Source organism: Enhydra lutris, unplaced genomic scaffold, assembly GCF_002288905.1.
Source record: "Enhydra lutris kenyoni isolate GAN:26980312 unplaced genomic scaffold, ASM228890v2 scaffoldscaffold77, whole genome shotgun sequence".
Taxonomy (NCBI): Eukaryota; Metazoa; Chordata; class Mammalia; order Carnivora; family Mustelidae; genus Enhydra; species Enhydra lutris.
The window spans coordinates 5,790,924-5,810,264 of record NW_019154161.1 but is presented as its reverse complement, the minus strand read 5'-3'; the positions used below and the strand labels follow the sequence as shown (position 1 = coordinate 5,810,264).

The 19,341-nt window shown below is 51.7% G+C and overlaps 1 protein-coding gene across 3 annotated transcripts in view; it reads left to right on the top strand.

Annotated features, from left to right (window-relative positions):
• Positions 1 to 2,946: 2,946 nt before the first annotated feature.
• LOC111160543 (RELB proto-oncogene, NF-kB subunit) overlaps positions 2,947 to 19,341 on the top strand; it is a 29,339-nt gene continuing 12,944 nt past the window's right edge. For 2 of the 3 annotated variants that reach the window (XM_022523720.1, XM_022523718.1), the window contains exons 1-4: positions 2,947 to 3,159; positions 4,145 to 4,192; positions 7,710 to 7,718; positions 9,223 to 9,569. In XM_022523720.1, coding sequence (XP_022379428.1) covers positions 3,105 to 3,159; positions 4,145 to 4,192; positions 7,710 to 7,718; positions 9,223 to 9,569 — 459 coding nt within the window. In that variant the 5' untranslated portion in view covers positions 2,947 to 3,104. Of the gene's footprint in view, positions 3,160 to 4,144; positions 4,193 to 7,709; positions 7,719 to 7,757; positions 8,144 to 9,222; positions 9,570 to 19,341 lie in introns of those variants that run through there. The other variant, XM_022523719.1, reaches the window with a different exon arrangement.

The following is a 19,341-nucleotide window of genomic DNA, read 5'->3' as shown; positions in this document are numbered from 1 at the left end:
TCCCTCCCCTGCTCTGCCTTATTTCACAGTTGCCAGCCAGTGCCCTGCTGGGCTTCTGTCCTGCGACTCCAGGAACCAGGGAGGCTCTCAGGCCCCCTGGACTCACTGGGCTCCCCCTCCAGGCACACGCCCAAGACTTTGGCAAAGCCCCTCAGCTGTAACCCGCACCCTCATCCCTCAGGAGCCTCACTTCTTCACCTGAGACCACCTGGTCCAGGCTGTTCCCTCTTCTCCTGTCCCAGTCCTGCCCCTCTGATTCGCTCAGCAGCCAGAGGGTTTTCTAAAGCACAAATCTGACCCTACTGGGCCTCTGCCCAGAATCTACCATGGTTCCCAGTACCCTTGGGAGAAGAGGCCAGGCCCCTAACTAATGAGCGAGACCTTGAGGGGATGGGCCTACAGCCCATCCCCTCAACCCCTACAGCCTAGTGCATCTCCCTTATTTTAACTTGACGTGATCGCTTACCTTCTGGCTCTAGACTCCGCTCTCCCCTTACCTGGGACACCTTGGGCACATAACTTTACCTTATCCTATGTGTCCTCCACATTGTGGTTCCAATGTCTCTTCTTCCAGGAAGCCCTCCCTGACCACCTCATCTGGGACCCCCCAGCTCCCTGAGCTCTCACACCCCAGCCCTGTCCGTTACGGGTCATCACTGCCTGGAGGCAGGTTATTCTCTGCTGGACTGAGCCTTGTGAGGACAGAGCCAGAGCTGTCTTAGTCATTGCTCTGTCCTCTGGGAATGTTTGCCGAGCACGTTTGTACACTCCTGACTTTCAAAAACATACACATCCAGAAGTGTGGACCTTGATGAGGCCTGCATTTACACACTGGCAGCAAAACTGACATGCAGTCACTCCACAAATTATTCCTGAGCCCCTCCCCTACACGTTGCCCCAAGCTGGTGGGCAGTGGGGGCGTCTGCTTACACAGCAGGGACCAAGACAGCCTAGGCCTGCCCTCACAGGGCTCAAAGCCCAGCAGAAGCCCCGAGTGCTGAGGATTTCTGAACTGTCCCTCCAGTTATTCACCCAGTAAACAGTGGTGAGGCCCGATGTTTGCAAGGGACAGGGGGGCATCAAGTGGGATCCGGGTCCTATTATAGGAGCCGCAATTCGATGTTCCTTACCAGAGCCAAACTCTAGTCTAAGGATTGTTTGTGGTTTGCTTCATTTATCAAATGTAATGTTATTCAGAGTCTCCAACCCCTGACAGGCCGGCATTCTATCCTCTGGCCCACTACTTCTCAGCCTCCTTTTTGTTCTCTGAGCGGGCCATGCATGTTCCCACCTCAGGTCCTTTGCACTTGCTCTCCCCTGTGCCTCACACACTTCCCTGGATAGCCACATAGAGCCTTCATCATTTCAACTCCACTCAGCGTCATCTCAGATCCTCCCTGAACATCCTCCCCCAAACCATATCCTCCAGACCCAATCCATATATCCTGCTTTATTCTGTAATGCCGTCATCACCACCAGACTTATGTATATATTTGCTTCTCTTTCCATTTGTCTCACCCACCTTGAATTTAAGTTCCATGTGATGGCAGGGGCTTTTGTTTCTTGGGTTCTTTGCTGTGTCCCTGGCTTTTGGAATAGTACTCAGCACATGTAAGAACTATATGCAAGTGTCCTCTATTTTTAGTATCTCAGTTAATCCTCACAACCATCTTATGACAAGACCCATTTTACAGACGGGGAAACCGAGGCTCAGAGAGATGAAGTCACTTGCCTGAGGTCACATGGCTGGTAAGTGGAAGACCTACGTTTCCTGATTCTGGACCCTCACATTGTCACTTCTCTTGCAGTGCTCTTGTCCAAAGCAAGACTACAGCCTGCAGGCCGAATCCAGCTTTTTCTAATATTTGTGTGATTTTTACGTTTAAGTGGTTGGAAAAAAAAAAAAAAACCTCAAAACTATTTCCTTTGACATAAAAATTTGATACAAAGTCCAGATTTCAGTGTCCATAAAATCTCGTCGTATTTGAACACGGCCACACTCATTGTTTCTGTGCTTTCTTTGGCCACTTGTTGTGGAAAAAGTTTGCTCAATATTTTGCCATACGGCAGTAGTTCTCCAGCTTGGGTGTGAGCTTTATGCATCCCCTGAAGGGCTGAGGGCCACACTTTGAGACTGCAGCTTTGAGACTGCTTCTCATAAGCAGACAGCTAGCCTGGCTTGGTGACTGCCCTGTCCTGGTGCCCAGTGCAGGCCCTGGCACATGACAGGTGCTCAATACGTGCATGCGGAATGAACCCATGAGTGTGGTCATGCGTGGAGAGAGGAGGTGGACATTTTTAGGGAAGCAGCCACAAGATGTCAAACCTTGGCTCTCTGTGGTCTGAGGGTGCTGGGCGTCCAAGTTATTGGACACCTACTGTGTTCCAGGAACTGTCCTAGGCACTAGGGTTAGAGCAAGGAACAAAGCAGACAAAACCTAAAACTAGCATCCTAGCCATAAACGTTTAAGTATCTTCAACCCCAATTTACAGTTGAAGAGACTGAGGCATAGAGAGACTGGTTTTCCTAAAGATCATTACTAGCAATGACAGCTGGAGCCCTGGCAACCTCCTGATCCCAAAGCTTCCCTTACAGCCAGGGAAACAGCAGGCTCAGCTCCCGCTGGCAGACCTGGGGGACGGGCCTCAGTTTCCCGACTTGTTCCATGGGTACGACGTGAGTGGCCCCAAGCAAGCCTCAGTTGTCTCCGCCAAAGCAATGGGCAGCGGCACGAGTCCAACCCCTCCCGAGCGCCCGGCCTCCCCTTCCCGGCCGGCCCCGCCCCCGGGGCCACGTGACGCGTGGGGGTTTTCCCGTTCCCCCTAGCGTGACGTCACGGTGGGGTGCGGGCCAATGGGCTCGCAGGCCGGCGGCGCCGGGGAATTCCGCCGCCCCGCCCCCGCCCGCCGCCCGCCCGGCCCGGCCCGGCGCCCCCCGCAGCCCCGGGCGCCGCGCGTCCAACCCGGCCTGCGGCCCCAGCCCCTGCGCCGCTCGTTCGACCCGCGATCGTCCTCCGGACCGTGCCCCCTGGCCGCCCGGCCTGCCCGCGTGTGTGTTTTGATCTGGGCCGGCCTCCGGGCCGTCCGTCCCCACTGGTCGGGCCATGCCGAGTCGCCGCGTCGCCAGACCGTCCGCTGCGCCGGAGCTGGGAGCCTTGGGTAAGCGGGACCCGGGTTCGGGAGAGAAGTCTGGGGCGGGGCTGGAAATGCGGGGGTTCTGGGGGCCCGGAGTAGTCTGGGGGTTCCTACAGGAGTCTAGGGGCTTTGGGGGATGAGGCTGAGGGTTCCAGGGACACTATATCAGAGGGAAGGAAGGGGGCAGAGGATAGTGACGGGGTCCAGCCCAAGGTAAGAGGGAGGCGTCCCACTACAGAGTGAGAAGGGGGCGGGGCCTGACCCTGAGGCAAAGGAGGGGGCGGGCCCGACTCCGCGAGATGGGGGCGGGGCCTGACTCAGAGAAGGCGGGGCGGGAGCCGCTTCTGTGGAGTGGGGGCGTGGCCAGCCTCGGAGAAGGGGGAGACGAGAGAGGGGCCAGACTCAGAGTGGGCGAGACTGCGGGCCTTGGCTCACCGAAGGGGGCGGGGACTGACTATGAAAGCGAGAAGGGGGCGGAGCCTAACTCTAAGAAGGAAGCAGGGTCCTACTCAGGGTAAGGGGGGGGGCCTAACTCTGGCAGGGAGAAGGGGGAGGGCTTGTTCCGAAAAAAGAAGGGCGGGGCCTGACTTGGAGAAGAAAGGGGGAGTGGGGCTAGCTTCAGGAGAGGAGGGGCAGGGTCTGAGAGGGAGAAGGGGACGGGGTGACACTGAAAAAGTGAAGGGGTAGGGTTGACCCTGAGAGAAAGGACGGGGTGGGGGCTTTCGTAACTGAGGTTGAGAAGGGCCCCTCCAGACCCGACCTTAAGGAAGAGGAGCCGGCGGCCTGAGTGAGATGCAGGCTGGGGAGAATGACAGAAACTAGGGATCCGGTCCATAAGTTAGAGAAGGAAGCAAGGCCAGATCCTGCGGGCGTTAAGGGTGAGGAGGTGGGGGGTGCCTGATCCGAGGGGGCGGGGCCAGGAGAGGAACGGGGTGGGGCCTAGGAGACTCTCGGGTCCTCCCGCTGCATCTCCATCGCCTCCTGAGACTTGCCTCCCTCCCTGCTGCAGGGTCCGCGGACCTCTCCTCGCTCTCGCTCGCCGTTTCCAGGACCACGGGTGAGCAGCCCACCACAGTTCCGGCCCACCCGCGCGCTCAGGACGGGGGAGGGGGGAATCCTGTGGAGGCGGCTTTGGGTACACCTCTGTCTGGGGTTTCACCCAGGGCCACCTCAGCTTTCCTCCGACCACCTGTGTTTGTCCCTGCGGGTTGAGATGGGGGCCCCAGGTGCCCCTACTTCCTGGGTGGTTAGGAGCTGGACAGGTAAAGCTAACCACCTATTCGCCCTGTAAGAGGAGTCCTCTTTATAGACTGGCCATGGTAGTGCAGAGGGTTAAAAATGACCTGCCAATGCTGCCACCTTCTCGCTCTGTGAATGCCTGCAAATCACTTCTCTGGGCCTCAGTTTTCCTCATCTGTACAGTGGACATAATATCAGTGCCTCCCTTTGTCGGGGGATTGAGAGGATTCAATGAGCTGATACAGGCTGACTTTCAAAGCAATGTCTGGCACACAGTAAAGTCTCAATAAGCATTAACTGTTCACAGCTGTTATGATGATGATGATGATGATTACTATTACTATTATCAGACTGCCTATAACAGTGGTTCTTAAACCTTTGTGTGCACTGGAGTCACCCAGGGAACTTGTTAAAACAGATTGTTGGGCCCTACCTCTAGAGTTTCTGATTCAGTAGGTCTAGGATCGGCCCCGAGAGTTTGCATTTCTGGCAAGTTCCCAAAAGATGCTCAGAACCACTACTCGGGAAGGTCCCTCAGCCAGTGTCGTCCAAGATTTGGTGCTGCCCAAGAAAATGTAAAATCATGGCCAAATGACAACATCCTCTCTCTTGTAAATCTGGTGGGATTAGGAGGGCAGGAACTGAGTCCTGTTACCATGAAGACTCAGCCCCTAGTGGGCTGGGGCTGGGCCTTGGTCTGGAGGTAGAATCCTGGGATGGACCCTAGCAGCTGGCCTGGCCATGGAGGAGGCTCTGCCTGTTCTCTAACAGGTCTGAGAGTGTGGACAATGGGGAAAGGTGGGGCATGGTGCTGGGGACAGGTACTGCCCACGCACTGGTTCTGGGCAGGAACAAGGATGAGGTTTTTTCTGGCCCAAGATCTCTGGTTTCAATTGAGAGTCATTTGTGATGTCATCTCTTCAATAAATATTTATTGAACGCCTGTTCTGTACCTCGTCCTGTGCTGGGCAGTACTGGGGATCCGGCAATGCCTGAAACAGCCTAACTCCTCCCTCATGGGTTCCTTACCTGGATGTGGAGGCCAGGCACTTAGGCAGTAAATTAAATGTGGGATTACCAAATGTGACAAAGGCTCTGAAGAAGTCTCGGGGTCAGTGAAATCTAACAGCAGGGTAAGGATGGGAAAACTAAATGCTGTGACTGAGTGGAAGGGAAACATCTCCCTCATTCTGATGGGCTAGACACGTAGGGTACCCTGGATATACGGTGGGGACAGATAAGAGTCCCATAACATAAAGTCATGCCAAATCCTAACCAGTGCCAATGAAATGATAAAACAAAGGTATGTAACTGTGAATGACTGGAGCTATCTTAGGGACCAGGGGGCTGTCTTAGATAAAGTGGTCAGGGTAGACCTATCTAGTAGGTAACATTTGAGCAGGGACCTGAAGGAGGAAGAGGGGGGAGGATGCCTTGTAAAGAACTGGAGGAAGAACATTCTGGCAGAGAGCAGGTTGTGCTAAGGCCCTGAGGCAGGAAAAACATGGCTGGTGTTCTGCCTGCGTGCAGCCCATCCTGGCTGTCCCTGGATGGTGGCACATCTGTGTGGGAGGTCAGGGTGGGATGGAGTGTTATTTGAGTTGAATCCTAAATAAGGAGAAGTTCCCAATGTTTGCTGGCTGAAAGAGGATTTTTTTCCCCCAAAGATTTATTTATTTGTTTGAGAGAGAGAGAGAGAAAAAGCAGAAGGAGAGGGAGAGAGAATCCTCTGGCAGACTGTTTGCCAAGCAGTGAGCCTGAGTCAGGCTGGTTGGATTCCAGGTCCCCCCGGGGACCATGACCTGAGCAGAAATCAAGAGTCAGCTGCTCAACCGACTGAGCCACCCAAGCACCCCCAGAAGGGGATTTTTAGATAATAATGCTCTTAACTAAGCTTTATGGAGGGGCTAGGGCAGTCAGCCATGGTGCTAAGCAGTTTACCTGTGGGATTCGGAATCCTCATGTTCACACCTTGAGATGGGAGCTCAGACCTCATTTGAGAAAGATTCAGAGAGGTTGAGAGACTTGCCCGAGGCTACATAGTGAGTGTGTGACAGGTAGGATTCCAACCAGCATCTGTGTGACTCTATACTCCGTGCTCTGAAAGCAGGTCCACTACCCTCTTCATTTTAGAGATGGGAACCTGAGGTCTAGAGAGGGAGGGCGGGTTGGTCACCCAAGTCCATAAAAGAATGTCCCCCAACACTTGATCTGCTGGCAGCCAGCATTTATGCAGGGCTTACTATTCTAAGCAGTTCCAAGTGCTTCCCACGTATTAGCTCATTTAATTTTCACAGCAGCCCAATGAGGCATTACAGATGGAGAAACCAAGGCAAAAAGGGGTTAAGTGGAGGGGCTCAGGGCCCTCCAGTTAGGAAGTTGCACAGCCAGGATTTGAACCGAGGTAGTCCAAACCTCAGGCCACTGCTGCCCAGGGCTTGGTTTCCCCCTGCAACCTGGGCAAAGTCTAACTCCTCTTCGGGCCCACAGGTCATCCAGCATGGACGCCTAAGAGTTTTTCCCAAGTTTAGTGACCGGAGGTTGGCCCTGCCAGGGATCTACAGCCTGTCCCTTCTTCTGTCCCAGCCTCAGTGTCCCCAGGTACCCAGTCAGGGTATCTTCCCTACCCTGCTGACTTCACAGATCACAGGAGATAAGGAGAGCAGGAAAACTGCTTTCCGAGGAGCAAAGGTCTGGCTGCCAGGAGCCACTCCCCGAGAGTGGAGGAGGAGGACAGGCCTGGGAGCAGGGCAGGCTGGCATTGATCTGTCTGTGGCCAGCGGCTGGGGCAGATGACCCTGAGAGGGGCTCTGGCCCCCGCCTGCCCTGTCTCGCTGTGTGACCCCAGGCCGGCCTGCTCGCTCTGGCCTTCCCATCGTCCTGTCTATAGAATGACGGGAGGTTTGTTTCGGTTTCTCCGTGGCCCCTTTCAAGACTGAGCTTTCCCAAGGAGGTGATGAGGGACTTTCCCAGCCTTTAGAATCTTAGCTGTTTAATTTTTTTTCCTGGTCATAAGATCCTTGGCTTCCCTGGGTCCTCAATGATGCCTTTGAATTCCTGGCCTCAATGTTTTTTTAAGAAGGCGCTTGAAGGTCCCCTGACCCTAGGGCCCCAATATTGCGAGCTGAAGGGAGGGTAGCCCAAGAGGGTGCAATCGGGGTTGGGGTTTGGCACCCCAGCGAGCCAGAGACCAGTTTCCCAGGATGGAGGAAGAGAGAAAGGGGGAGGGTTCCAGGCCTCCAGGGGATGGGGTTGGGGAATCTGTCTTAAAAGATGAAAGTCTTGACCGCTTTCTGGACCTCACCTTACTCTTTCTCTTTCTCTTCCTTTCACAGATGAACTGGGTAAGTATAACAGGGCAGGTCTGGGGGAAGGGGTGGGGGTTGGCGAGATGTCCTAGTGCTCACAGGGCGGGATCTGGGCCTTCTTTGCTGTTGGGTAGAACTGTTGGGGACTTTAATGTTTCTGTTCCCAAACTTCCAGCAGTACTTGATCCTTAGAAAAGCCTCCCCACATCAGCTGCCCTTAGTGTTACCATTACCGCAAGCACTGGGTCGTTTTCTCAGTGAACTCTATGGAGCATGCCCTGTGTGCCAGGCACCAAATTCAGCCGCGAACCAAATGAGGTCCCTACCCTCCTGTGAGCTGACCCTCTGGTGGGGGCGATAGTAGGAAAGGGAGTAAATGAACAAGATCATGTCAGATCGGGCTGAGGCTATGAAGGAGATAACGGGAAGAGGAGCCGATGGCCTGGGAAGACACACACTAGGTAGGCCTTTCAGAATAGGTGACATTTGAGCTGAGACCTGAAGGACGAGGGGCCAGAGTGGGTTGAATGGGGGGAAAGACGGAATAGGCAGACAGAGAGTAGGCACAGCACCCCCAAAGAGGGCCAGGCCTTGCTGGGAGCAAGCAACAGAAAAGCGACTGGAGCAGGGCGAGAGGTGGGTGGGGGGTTTGTTGGCAGGAGGCTGAAGGCCCAGGACAGGAGGGGGCCAGTCCACACAAGACTCTGTGGCAGGGGGTCAAGGGTGTGGGTTTTGTTTTTGTTTTTGTTTTTGTTTTCCTGAGATGAATCGAGTTTGGGGAAGGTGTTATATGGAGAGGTTGTTGACTTTGAGTCTTAGGGGAGATGGGAGCCATGGGAGGTGTCTGAGTGGAGTGGGGACAGGGTCTGACCTAAGCTGTGTCTGGCTGTGTGTGGGGGACATGGAGGAGGCCAGAGGGGGAACAGGAGCAGTGGTTCAGAGGGAAGATGGTGAGCGTGGACCAGAATGGAGCCGGGGGTGTGGGGAGCAGCGGTGGGAGTGTAACATGTATTTGAGGTAAGAGGCAGAAGAGGTTCAAGGATGGGGACAGATGTGGGATCACAAGCAGCTATGCGGGCTTCTAGCTTGGGTACTTGGTGGACGGGTGTGCTGCTTTCTGAGGTGGGAACAGCTTGGGGGGTTGTTGTTATTAAACCCCCCCCACCCCGGGGTGGGGGAGAAGCAGGGACAGGGACACCTGTTACCTGGCCCTACCTTTATCCAGGTGAGAGGGGATGGAGACATGATTTCAGGCACTGTTAGGGAGGGGAGTGGACATGAGGGTGCAGGAGGAGAACCCAGACCGCCGGGTTTCTGGCCTCGAGAACTGGGGAACTGTTCGCAAGCAGGGTAGGGGCTTTTTTGGAGTTGGGAGCCGAGCCCCCCCACTGCACCCGCTGCCCACACTCGGCCCACAAGGAAGATGTCGCGAAGAAATGAGTGGATGGGGAAAGGTGGGGCAGCACAGGTCTTGGGGGGGCGGTCATCAGGCCTTTCCTTCTATCATCAGCGTCACCCCCAGTTTTTGCTTCTCCCGCAGAGATCATCGACGAGTACATCAAGGAGAACGGCTTCGGCCTGGAGGGGGCGCCGCCGGGCCCGGGCGAGGGGCTGCCGCGCCTCGTGCCTCGCGGGGTGGCCTCCCTGAGCACCGTCACCCTGGGCCCCGCGGCGCCCCCGCCCCCCGCCACGCCGTCGCCCTGGGGCTGCCCCCTGGGGCGGCCCGTGCCCCCGGCCCCGGGTCCCGGGCCGCGGCCGCACCTGGTCATCACCGAGCAGCCCAAGCAGCGCGGCATGCGCTTCCGCTACGAGTGCGAGGGCCGCTCAGCCGGCAGCATCCTCGGGGAGAGCAGCACCGAGGCCAGCAAGACGCTGCCCGCCATCGAGGTGAGGCCCGGGGCGGGGTCTCGCGCCTCCCGGCTCCCCCCCCCCCCCCCCCCCCCCCCCCCCCCCCCCGCCGAGATTCGCGCGCCTGCATTGTTCGTGTATTTCACAGTGGTTATCATTATTGCCGTTGCTGTTGTTGGAGCGGTTCATACTCTCACTCGCCTCGGGTTCCAAAGGACATTCCAAGAAAGGCGTCCTTCTGGGCATTGGCAGTATTGATCAAAATTATCATTGCCCTAAAAGGCAGGGTAGCTAGTCTCCTGGCCCACAAGGGAGGCCAGAGTAATTGGAGTGGCGGGGTTTGAATCCCTGTTCTGCCATTTACCAGCAGGGCAGCCTTGGAGTGGTTATTTGGTCCCTCTTTGCCTCAGTTTCCTTCTCTACAAAATGGGATAATAATAATAATAAAAATAACAACAACTAACCATCGGGGGTTGTCAGGAGGCGTGAATGAGTTAATGACACGTGCCAAGGGCCTCCAGCATGGTATGTGCTCAGGAGAGATGAACTGGGGTTAGGATTATTGCCATCGTGACTCATAGGTCTGGCCATTCTGCTTCGAGGAAATTGGCGATGTGGATATGCCAGCCTTTGGGCAAAAAGAGGGGTGTGCAAGAGATCCCCCGCAGCCTTGTTATGTAAAGAGTTGGAAACTGTAGAGTTACTCAGCAGCTGGTGGGGTAACCTGTGCACATCTACGCACACACTGGAATCCTGCGCAACCACGAAAACTATCTGTGTGTGTGTGCCGATAAACAAATGCATTCGGTGCACACGGAGAGATTTTTAAATGAAGCTGTCCCCCAGGTACTGATGTGGAACCATCTCCAAGATATATTAATAAACAAACAAACAAACAAAAAAATCGAGGCACAGAACCCTTCGTAGGGGATTATACTACCTTCGGCGTTAAAATGGGGGAAAAGTAAGATTCTGTATTTGTATTTGCTGGTATGTGCCTCCAGAAACTCTGGAAGGGGGAAAAAAAGTCATGACTTTTTGGGGTTGGGGTAGTGCTGAATGGATAAGGTGCAGGTAAGGTTTTTCACTACACGCATCTTTATTTTGCTTTATAGTTTTGAGTCAGATGGCTCGAAACTTTCCAGGATGTCAATTAATTTAATTCATATGTATTAACAGAATTTAAATTAAACTGAACAAAAGTCCACCACTCCTGTCCCCAGGCCCCAGGTTCCCCGCGCCACCCCCACAGAGGTGACCTTTTCTTTTTTTTTTTTTTTTTTAAGATTTTATTTATTGGACAGACAGAAGGAGCACAAGCAGAGGGAGGGGAAGAGGGAGAAGCAGGCTCCCGGCTGAGCATGGAGCGCAATGCGGGACTCAATCCCAGGACCCCAGGATCATGACCTGAACCAAAGGGAGGTGTTTAACTGACAGAGCCACCCAGGTGCCCCAGTGACCCTTAAAAAAAAAAAAAAAAAGATTTATTTATTTATTTGAGAGAGAGAAAGAGCACATACATATAGGCACCTGCCGGGGGTGAGGGGAAGAGCAGAGGGAGAGAGAGAGAAACTCAAGCAGACTCCACACTGAGTATTAGCCCAAAGTGGGACTTGATCCCACAACCCTGAGATCATGGCATGAGCTGAAACCAAGTGTCAGACGCCCAGCCAGCTACATCCCCAGGCACCCCCAGAGGTGACCCTTCTTATCAATATCTCATGCATCCTTCTGGGAGTCGTTTATGGTTCTGTAGGGACATGTGTACATACGTATGTACAGTCCCCCCTTTGTACATGGAGAGGAGTGTAATCTATATACTATTTTGCACGGTGGTCTTTTTTTGCTTAAAAATGTATCTTGAAGGGGCTCCTGGCTGGCTCAGTCTGGAGAGCGCACAACTCCTGATCTCAGAGTTGTGAGTTTGAGCCCCACATTGAGTGTAGAGATTACTTTATTTTTATTTTTTTTTAAGATTTTATTTATTTATTTGACAGAGATCACAAGTAGGCAGAGAGGCAGGCAGAGAGAGGAAAGGAAGCAGGCTCCCTGCTGAGCAGAGAGCCTGATTCGGGGCTTGATCCCAGGACCCTGAAATCATGACCTGAGCCAAAGGCAGAGGCTTTAACCCACTGAGCCACCCAGGCACCCCTGGAGATCACTTAAAAAAAAAATCTGGGATGCCTGGGTGGCTCAGTTGGTTAAGCGTCTGCCTTCAGCCCAGGTCATGGCTAGGATGCAAGGTCACGCATTGGGCTCCTTGCTCAGTGGGGAACCTGCTTCTCCCTCTGCCTCCTGCTCCCACTGCTTGTGCTCACTCTCTCTCTCTCTCTCTCTGACAAATAAATAAATAAAATCTTCTAAAAATAATAAATAAATAAATAATAATAATAAAAAATCTAAAAAATACAAAGAATGTATTTTGGAGCACAGCTAACCTCAGCGGGTCTAAAGCTGTCCCCTTCTCTTTCACTGAGCCCCGTTGCACGGGTAGGTGTGAGCCCGCTGGGCAGGTCCCCCGTTACTGGGCATTTAGGTTGCTTCCCATTGCCTGTTTTGAGCAAACCTGTAGAGAACGACTTGGTTCATCTATTATTTCCCTCGTGTCACGCAAGTAACTTCTGGAAGCGAAACAGCTGGTCAAAGGTAATTTGAGAGATATTGCCAAATTGCCCTCTGTGAGCAGTTTGTACCCACAACTGTTTCTCCTAGCTGGTGTCTGAGACACCTGGTTCCTTGCGCCTCCCCGATATGGAGCCTTCGTGTGCTTCTGGATCTTTGCCCAAGTGTTTATTGAGTCTGAATTGTGTACTAATCATTCCACGAGCCCTGGCTTCCGGCCCAAGCTACTCCGTGGCCATCAGCTCCCAGTGTCCTCTGAGTTTCCCCCACCAGGCGGCCAGAGGGGCCCTGCTGAGTTATACATCTGTTCTTCTCCCCTGCTCAGAATCCTCTCTTGGCTCCCTAGTGCCCTCAGGAGGAAGCCCAAGCTCCTCCCTGCGCCTCTGAGGCTCTCACTCTCTGATCCTGCTGCCAGTTCGCACCCAGCCCCTCCTCACTGGCCACCCTCTAGCCACTGGGCCTTTGCCCATGCTTTTCCTCCTGCCTTCCGTGCTCTCCTCCTGAAGCCTGGTCACCGTGAGGCTTCAGCCCGTCTCCAGGAAGCCTTCCCTGACCACCCTCCCCAGGTCCAAACTCTTTCATATAAGGTCTCCTGCTTCCCTCCTCCTCTCCCTTGATGGGCTTTGTCCTCATAGGTTTATTTGGGTGTTGAAAGAGCAGCCCCGTCCTTCCCCCACCCTCCAGGAAGCAGTCGACATAGTGGTTACAAATACAGATTTCAGAGTCAGAAAGATGTGGCTTTTAGTCGTACCAGCTGTATGAATTGAGGCTAGTTCAGTGCTTCTGCTGGCCTCAGTTTCCTCATCTGTAAAATGGGGTTGGAGTTCCCGCTCCCACAGGATGCTCCGAGGAAACCAGGAAGGTGGACCAGCACCGGAGGGGAGGCTCCCTCTTTACTCAGCGAGGTAGTTATTATTTGATTTGGCTCCAGACATTGTGGCCAAAAGCAGCATGCAGGGCAGAATGTTCTGGTTAAAAGAATGGTTTACTTTGAATGGTTTACCGGATTCTCAGGACTAGGGAAGTGTGATGCCTCGAGGGGCATTTTCATGGGCCCTTCTTTAAGGTCTTTAAGGATTTTGTTTATTTTTCCAATTGACAGGGGATTTTTTTAAAAGTTTTTATTTATTTATTAGAGAGAGAGAGCACAAGTAGGCAGAGAGGCAGGCAGAGAGTGAGGAGGAAGCAGGCTCCCTGCTGAGCAGAGAGCCTGATGTGGGGCTCGATCCCAGGACCCTGGGATCATGACCTGAGCTGAAGGCACTCAGTTTAACCCACTGAGCCACCCAGGCGCCCCTGACAGGGGATTTTTTAAAAAGATTTTATTTATTTATTTGAGACAGAGAGAGAAAGAGTGAGAGAGAGGTGGGGAGGGGCAGAGGGAACAGGGAGCCTGATGCAGGGCTTGATCCCAGGACCCTGAGATCGTGACCTGAGCGGAAGGTAGATGTTCAACTGACTGAGCCACCCAGGCGCCCCTGACAGGGGATTTTTTTTTTCAACTTTTTCTTTGGAAAAATTTAAAACCTACGAGCAATAGACAAGAATAGTACAGCAAACAAGCCTGTTGGCTTATTTGCTTCATGTCTTTCTCTCCCTTTGTACAGACATTTATAGAGGAAGATTTGAAAGTTGGTTGGAGAGAGGATGATACTTCGCCCAGAATATTTCAGTTTGTGTCCCTCAAAAACAAGAATGTTTTCCTACAGTGTAGGAGCTGTATAATCATAAATGCCATCACCACACTCTAGAAGCTTAATTCTCCAAGGATATTATCTGTTATGAAATCCATATTCTAATCCCCCAAATATTCTTTTTCTTTCTTCCTTTCTCCCTTTCTTTCTTTTTTTTTTCTTTCTTTCTTAAAGATTTTATTTATTTATTTGACACAGAGACAACAAGAGAGGGAACACAAGCAGGGGGAGTGGGAGAGAGAGAAGCAGGCTCCCCACAGAGCAGAGAGCCCAATACGGGGCTCAATCCCAGGACCCTGAGATCATGACCCGAGCCGAAGGCAGAGGCTTTAACCCACTGAGACATCCAGGTTCCCCTAAATATTTTATTTTTAAGTAATCTCTACACCCAACGTGGGGCTTGAACTCAAGACCCTGAGATCGAGAGTCACACGCCCCACCCACTGAGCCAGCCATGCACCACACCCTCCAAATATGCTTGAGAGCTGTTATTCTTGTTGGTCACTTGTTTAATATTTGGTCCAGGATCACATGCTGCGTTTAGCTGGCAGTTCTTGCCATGGTCTGAGTGTTTGTGTCCCCCTAATATGCATCCATTGCAGTCCTAGCCCCCAGTGTAATGGCCTTAGAAGGGAGGGCCCCTGGGGAGTGCTGAGGTCATGAGGGCAGAGCTGTCAAGACAGGGATGGATGATTTTGTAAAAGGGACTCCAGAGAGCTCGAGGGCCCCTTCTAGCAGGAAGCCTTACCTAGACCCCGACCGCACCGGCACCCTCATCTCAACTTCCACCCTCCAGAACTGTGAGGGAGGGATTGTTGTCACTTACGTGCCCTCCAGGTTCATGGGATTTGTGTGTAGCAACCCGCATGGATGAAGACAGATGTCTTTTGTGTCTTCCGACCTGAGTTCATTTCTCCATCTGACTTTGGGTTTGGGGATGTGGACATTTGCGGGAGGACAGGATTGACGCTTTGTCAACTGTCCTACGTTCCGTGTTTGTTGGCCATTTCCGGATGAGATCAGGTTGTGTGTTTTTGGGGCGACACCCCGGTGATGATGCTGTGGCCTCGGTGTCTCACATCAGGAGACACGGGCCGGCAGTCAGTCCCACTCTCAGTGATGCGGAGTCAGATTCCATGGTCAAGGCGATGTGTCAGTCTCTCCCGCAGCCATAACGAACGGCCCCAGGCTGGGTGCCTTGGACCACACAAATGTATTGTCTTAGCGCTCCGGAGCCTGGAGGGCCAAGATCAAGGTGCCAGCAGATCTGGTTTCCTCCAAGGTCTCTCTCCTTGTCTTGCAGACGGCCTCCCTATTGCTGTGTTCTCACTTGTCTGGTGTCTCTTTGTGTGTCCAGATGACCTCTTCTTATAAGGACCCCGGGAAGATTGGATAGAGCCCATCCTAATAGCCTCACGAACTTAATCACCTCTTTAAAGACTCTGTCTCCAAATTCAGCCACATTCTGAGGTCCTGAGGTTTACGGCTTTAACCTATGAGTTGCAGGAGGCTGCATTTTAGCCCGTAAGAGCAAGTGCCCCGCTCTTCGTTATAAGGACACAGCTTTCCTCTGTAATGAGCAACTTACTATGGGGTGATGCTCTGAGGCTGTGTTTTCCCCACCACGTTATTTCTATGTCTTTCCAGGTAGCTTTTCTGGCTCGGTGTCAGTTTTGATTTCCAGGAGTTAGAACAGGAAATATCTAACAATAGGGGATGACCCAGCTCTGGTTGTGGATTCAGGATTTTTATTCCCATCTTTCAGAGCGGCAGACTGAGGCTCAGAGAGGGGAAGTTACTTGCTCAGGGGCACCCAGCAAGTTTGCTGTAGTAATTCCTAAGCACTCCTGTATGCCGGGTACTTAATAATACCCATTCTACAGATCAGGATGGAACAGGGAGGTTTATCATGCAGATGGCCTGTCCTCTATCCTGGATTTGGTACCAGGTCTGGCTTATTCTAAGACCTTGTGTGACGTCTTAGAGATGAGAAGGTTTCAGCCCTGTGGTTCTCATGAGTTCTGAGACTGTTGACTCTGAGCTTTTCTTAATCTCCTAACAGTGCAGTGGGGAGGTGGTTAAATGAATAGCTTTAACCCCATCTGACTCAGTGAAATTTATAGACAATATGACATCCGGCTACTCATAATCATCCCAAATCCATCATGCCCTAACTTTATTTTTTTAAAAGATTTATTTATTTATTTGACAGACAGAGATCGCAATTAGGCAGAAAGGCAGGCAGAGAGAGAGAGAGCGAGAGAGAGAGGAGGAAGCAGGCTCCCTGCTGAGCAGAGAGCCCGATGTGGGGCTCGATCCCAGGACCCTGAGATCATGACCTGAGCTGAAGGCAGAGGCTTAACCCACTGAGCCACCCAGGCGCCCCGATCATGCCCTAACTTTAATATGAAATGAAAGGAAAATAATACAGCATAATAAGCATCTTTATTTCAATGTGTAAATGCTCCGACATGGCCCCAGGGAATCTTAATAAAAATGGCAGTTGCTTGGGACCTCGTGAATGCAGGGGTCCCATAGACAGCCTAACCCGTGGGGAGGGGGTTATTTAATGAATCAAATGCTGTATGGCCAGGGTTACGGTTGGTGATGGGATCTTCCAAAGCTGCGAACAACCCTTAGTGTATACAAAATCCAGTCTTCCCTCAATTAACACGATGGCCCCAGTCCTGGAAAATTCAGTGTATTTTTAAATTATGGGACAAAAGAGGGGGCACCTGGGTGGCTCCGTCGGTTAAGCATCTGCCTTCGTCTCAGGTCATGATCCCAGGGTCTTGGGATGGAGTCCTGCATTCTCAGCGGGGAGCCTCCTCCCTCTCTCTCTCTCTCTCTCTGCCTGCTGCTCCCACTGCTTGTGCTCACACATACTCTCTCTGTCAAATAAATAAATAAAAATCTTTTTTAAAATTATGGGTAAAAGGACTATGTATGTAAAATGGCTAGGATCTTGGCTCTGATCATTTTAAACAGGTTTGTCCCCGATGTGAGTGTTGGTGGGATGATCGGAAGTCTTGCAGGACTTGTGTGGGACTGTCCCTGGTATTGCACGCTGTGTGGCATCTCTTGTCCCGGGTCCTGCCTGCTGTGGGCTCTGGGTCCCCATCCCTGTGTCAACCCAAATCACCCCCCCAATATCCAAAATGCCCCCTAGAGGGCGATACTCCCCCACAGAGATGCACTCATCTGTTGTTTTTTGGTTTACTTATTTGTCTGTGCGTAGGCAAGGGCTTTAGAAATTCTTTTTTAGAAGAACTTCTAAAAGCCCTTTTAGAAGGGCTTTACAGGATCTTTGATGCCAACAGGTCCCTGTGGGGAACCCAGAAAAGCCAGGTGGATCTGGGCTGGGTCTGGTTTCTATCTGTTCCTGCTCGTGGCATAAATTCCTGCCCCAGGTGCTTTATTTTTTAAAGAGATAATAACTTTATTTTTTAAATAAAATAAAGAATAACTTTATTTTTTAAAGAGAATCTGGATGGGACGTCTGGATGGCTCTTTCGTTTAGGCAGCTGCCTTCAGCTCAGGCCATGATCCCAGGGTCCTGGGATTGAGTCCCACACTGGGCTCCTTGCTCAACGGGGAGCCTGCTTCAACCTCTCTCTCTGTGTCCCACTCACCCTGCTTGGGCTCTCTCTCTCCCTCTTTCTCTGACAAATAAATAAAAATTTTTTATTATAAATTTTATTTATTTATTCATGAGAGACAGAGAAAGAGAGAGAAGCAGAGGAATAAGGAGAAGCAGGCTCCCTGCTGAGTGAAGAACCCGAGACCCGGGGCTTGGTTGAGCCAAAGGCAGATGCTTAATAAGCTGAGCCACCCAAATAAATAAAATCTTAAAAAAAAAATAGAATCGGAAATCTGGAATAACAGGATGTTTCATACTTTCTATTTTTATTTTTTAAAGATTTTAATTTATTTGAGAGAGAGAGAGAATGATGGGGGATTGGGGGATGGAAGGAGAAGCAGGCCCCCAGCTGAGCAGGGAGCATGACACAGGGCTGGATCCCAGGACCCTGGGATCATGACCTGAGCTGAAGGCAGACGTTTAATGGACTAAGTCACCCGGGAGCACCCCCCCCTTTTTTTAAAGATTTATTTATTTATTTATTTGAGAGAGAGAGAGAGGGAGAGAGAAACTTTAGCAGACTCAGAGCTAAGCAGGGAGGACAAGGCGGGCTTGATCCTATGACCCCGAGATCCCGACCTGAGATGAAACCAAGAGTGGGAGGCTTAGAGGACTGGACACCACCCAGGCGTCCCTGTCTCATACTTTTTAAGTGCAGGCTCCAAATTTTTCCCAAATTTGAACAAAAATGTCATCTCTTTTTGTAGTTTAAAAAAAAAGTTTTCTTGAGCTATCTTGTGTATATGCAAAATTGCACATACTTAATGCATCCAGTTTAATGAGTTTGGACGAAACATTTTTTAATTAAAAAAAAAAACGGGGGGCGCCTGGGTGGCTCAGTGGGTTGAAGCCTCTGCCTTCAGCTCGGGTCATGATCCCAGAGTCCTGGGATCAAGCCCCACATCGGGCTCTCTGCTCAAGCAGGGAAACTGCTTCCTCCTCTCTCTCTCTCTGCCTGCCTCTCTGCCTACTTGTGATCTCTGTCAAATAAATAAACAAAAATCTTTAAAAAAAACAAAAACAAAAACGGGAAGAACAGTATAATGAGCACATGTGTGCCCTTAACCTGTATCCGCCAATTGTCGTTTTGCTACCTTCGCTGTCTCTGTCACACACCTCTGTCCAAACGCATGCGTGTGCACGTACAGATACGCGCACACCTTGTTTTTGATAAACTATTTGCACGTGTGTCATCAATATCACATTACTTCCCTGTGGGATAGTGGGATAGCGGGATAGTGGGATAGCGGGATAGTAGGATAGTGGGCACCTCCTGCAAATAAGCTTCCACGTGGTGACAATATTATTAGTATCCTCAGGAAAACTAACGATATCCCATTGTATCATCCAATGTGTTACATTTCCTAGTTGTCCCCCAAATATCCAGTGGCTTCTTCCTCCTCAATCCAGGATCCGGTTAAGGAGCCTACATTGCATTCGGTTGTCATGTCTCTCTGGTCTCCCCCCAACACGCACTTTTTTTTTTTTAAATCAAGTTGCAATTGATCAAATCTTACGTGTACAGCTCTCTACATTTTTGTATACGTATACACCATGTGGTTACCAGCCAGGTCAAAAGATATTATTTGTTCGATTTTCACCGAAATATGATGCCCATCTTTTTATTGTCTTTTGCAACACTGATTTTTTTTCACCTGATGACCCGTGATTTGGGCTCATTTGAGGAATCACGGTGAGATTCAGGTGACATACTCCTGGAGGGCTGTCACAGAAGTGAGGTCGTGCCTTCCCAGGGCACCCCGTCAGACTCCCCAGGTCATCTGGGCCCAGTATTGGTGATGCTGCCCTTGGTCACCTGATTTAGGTGGTGTCCAGTGGGTTTTCCGCTGTGAAG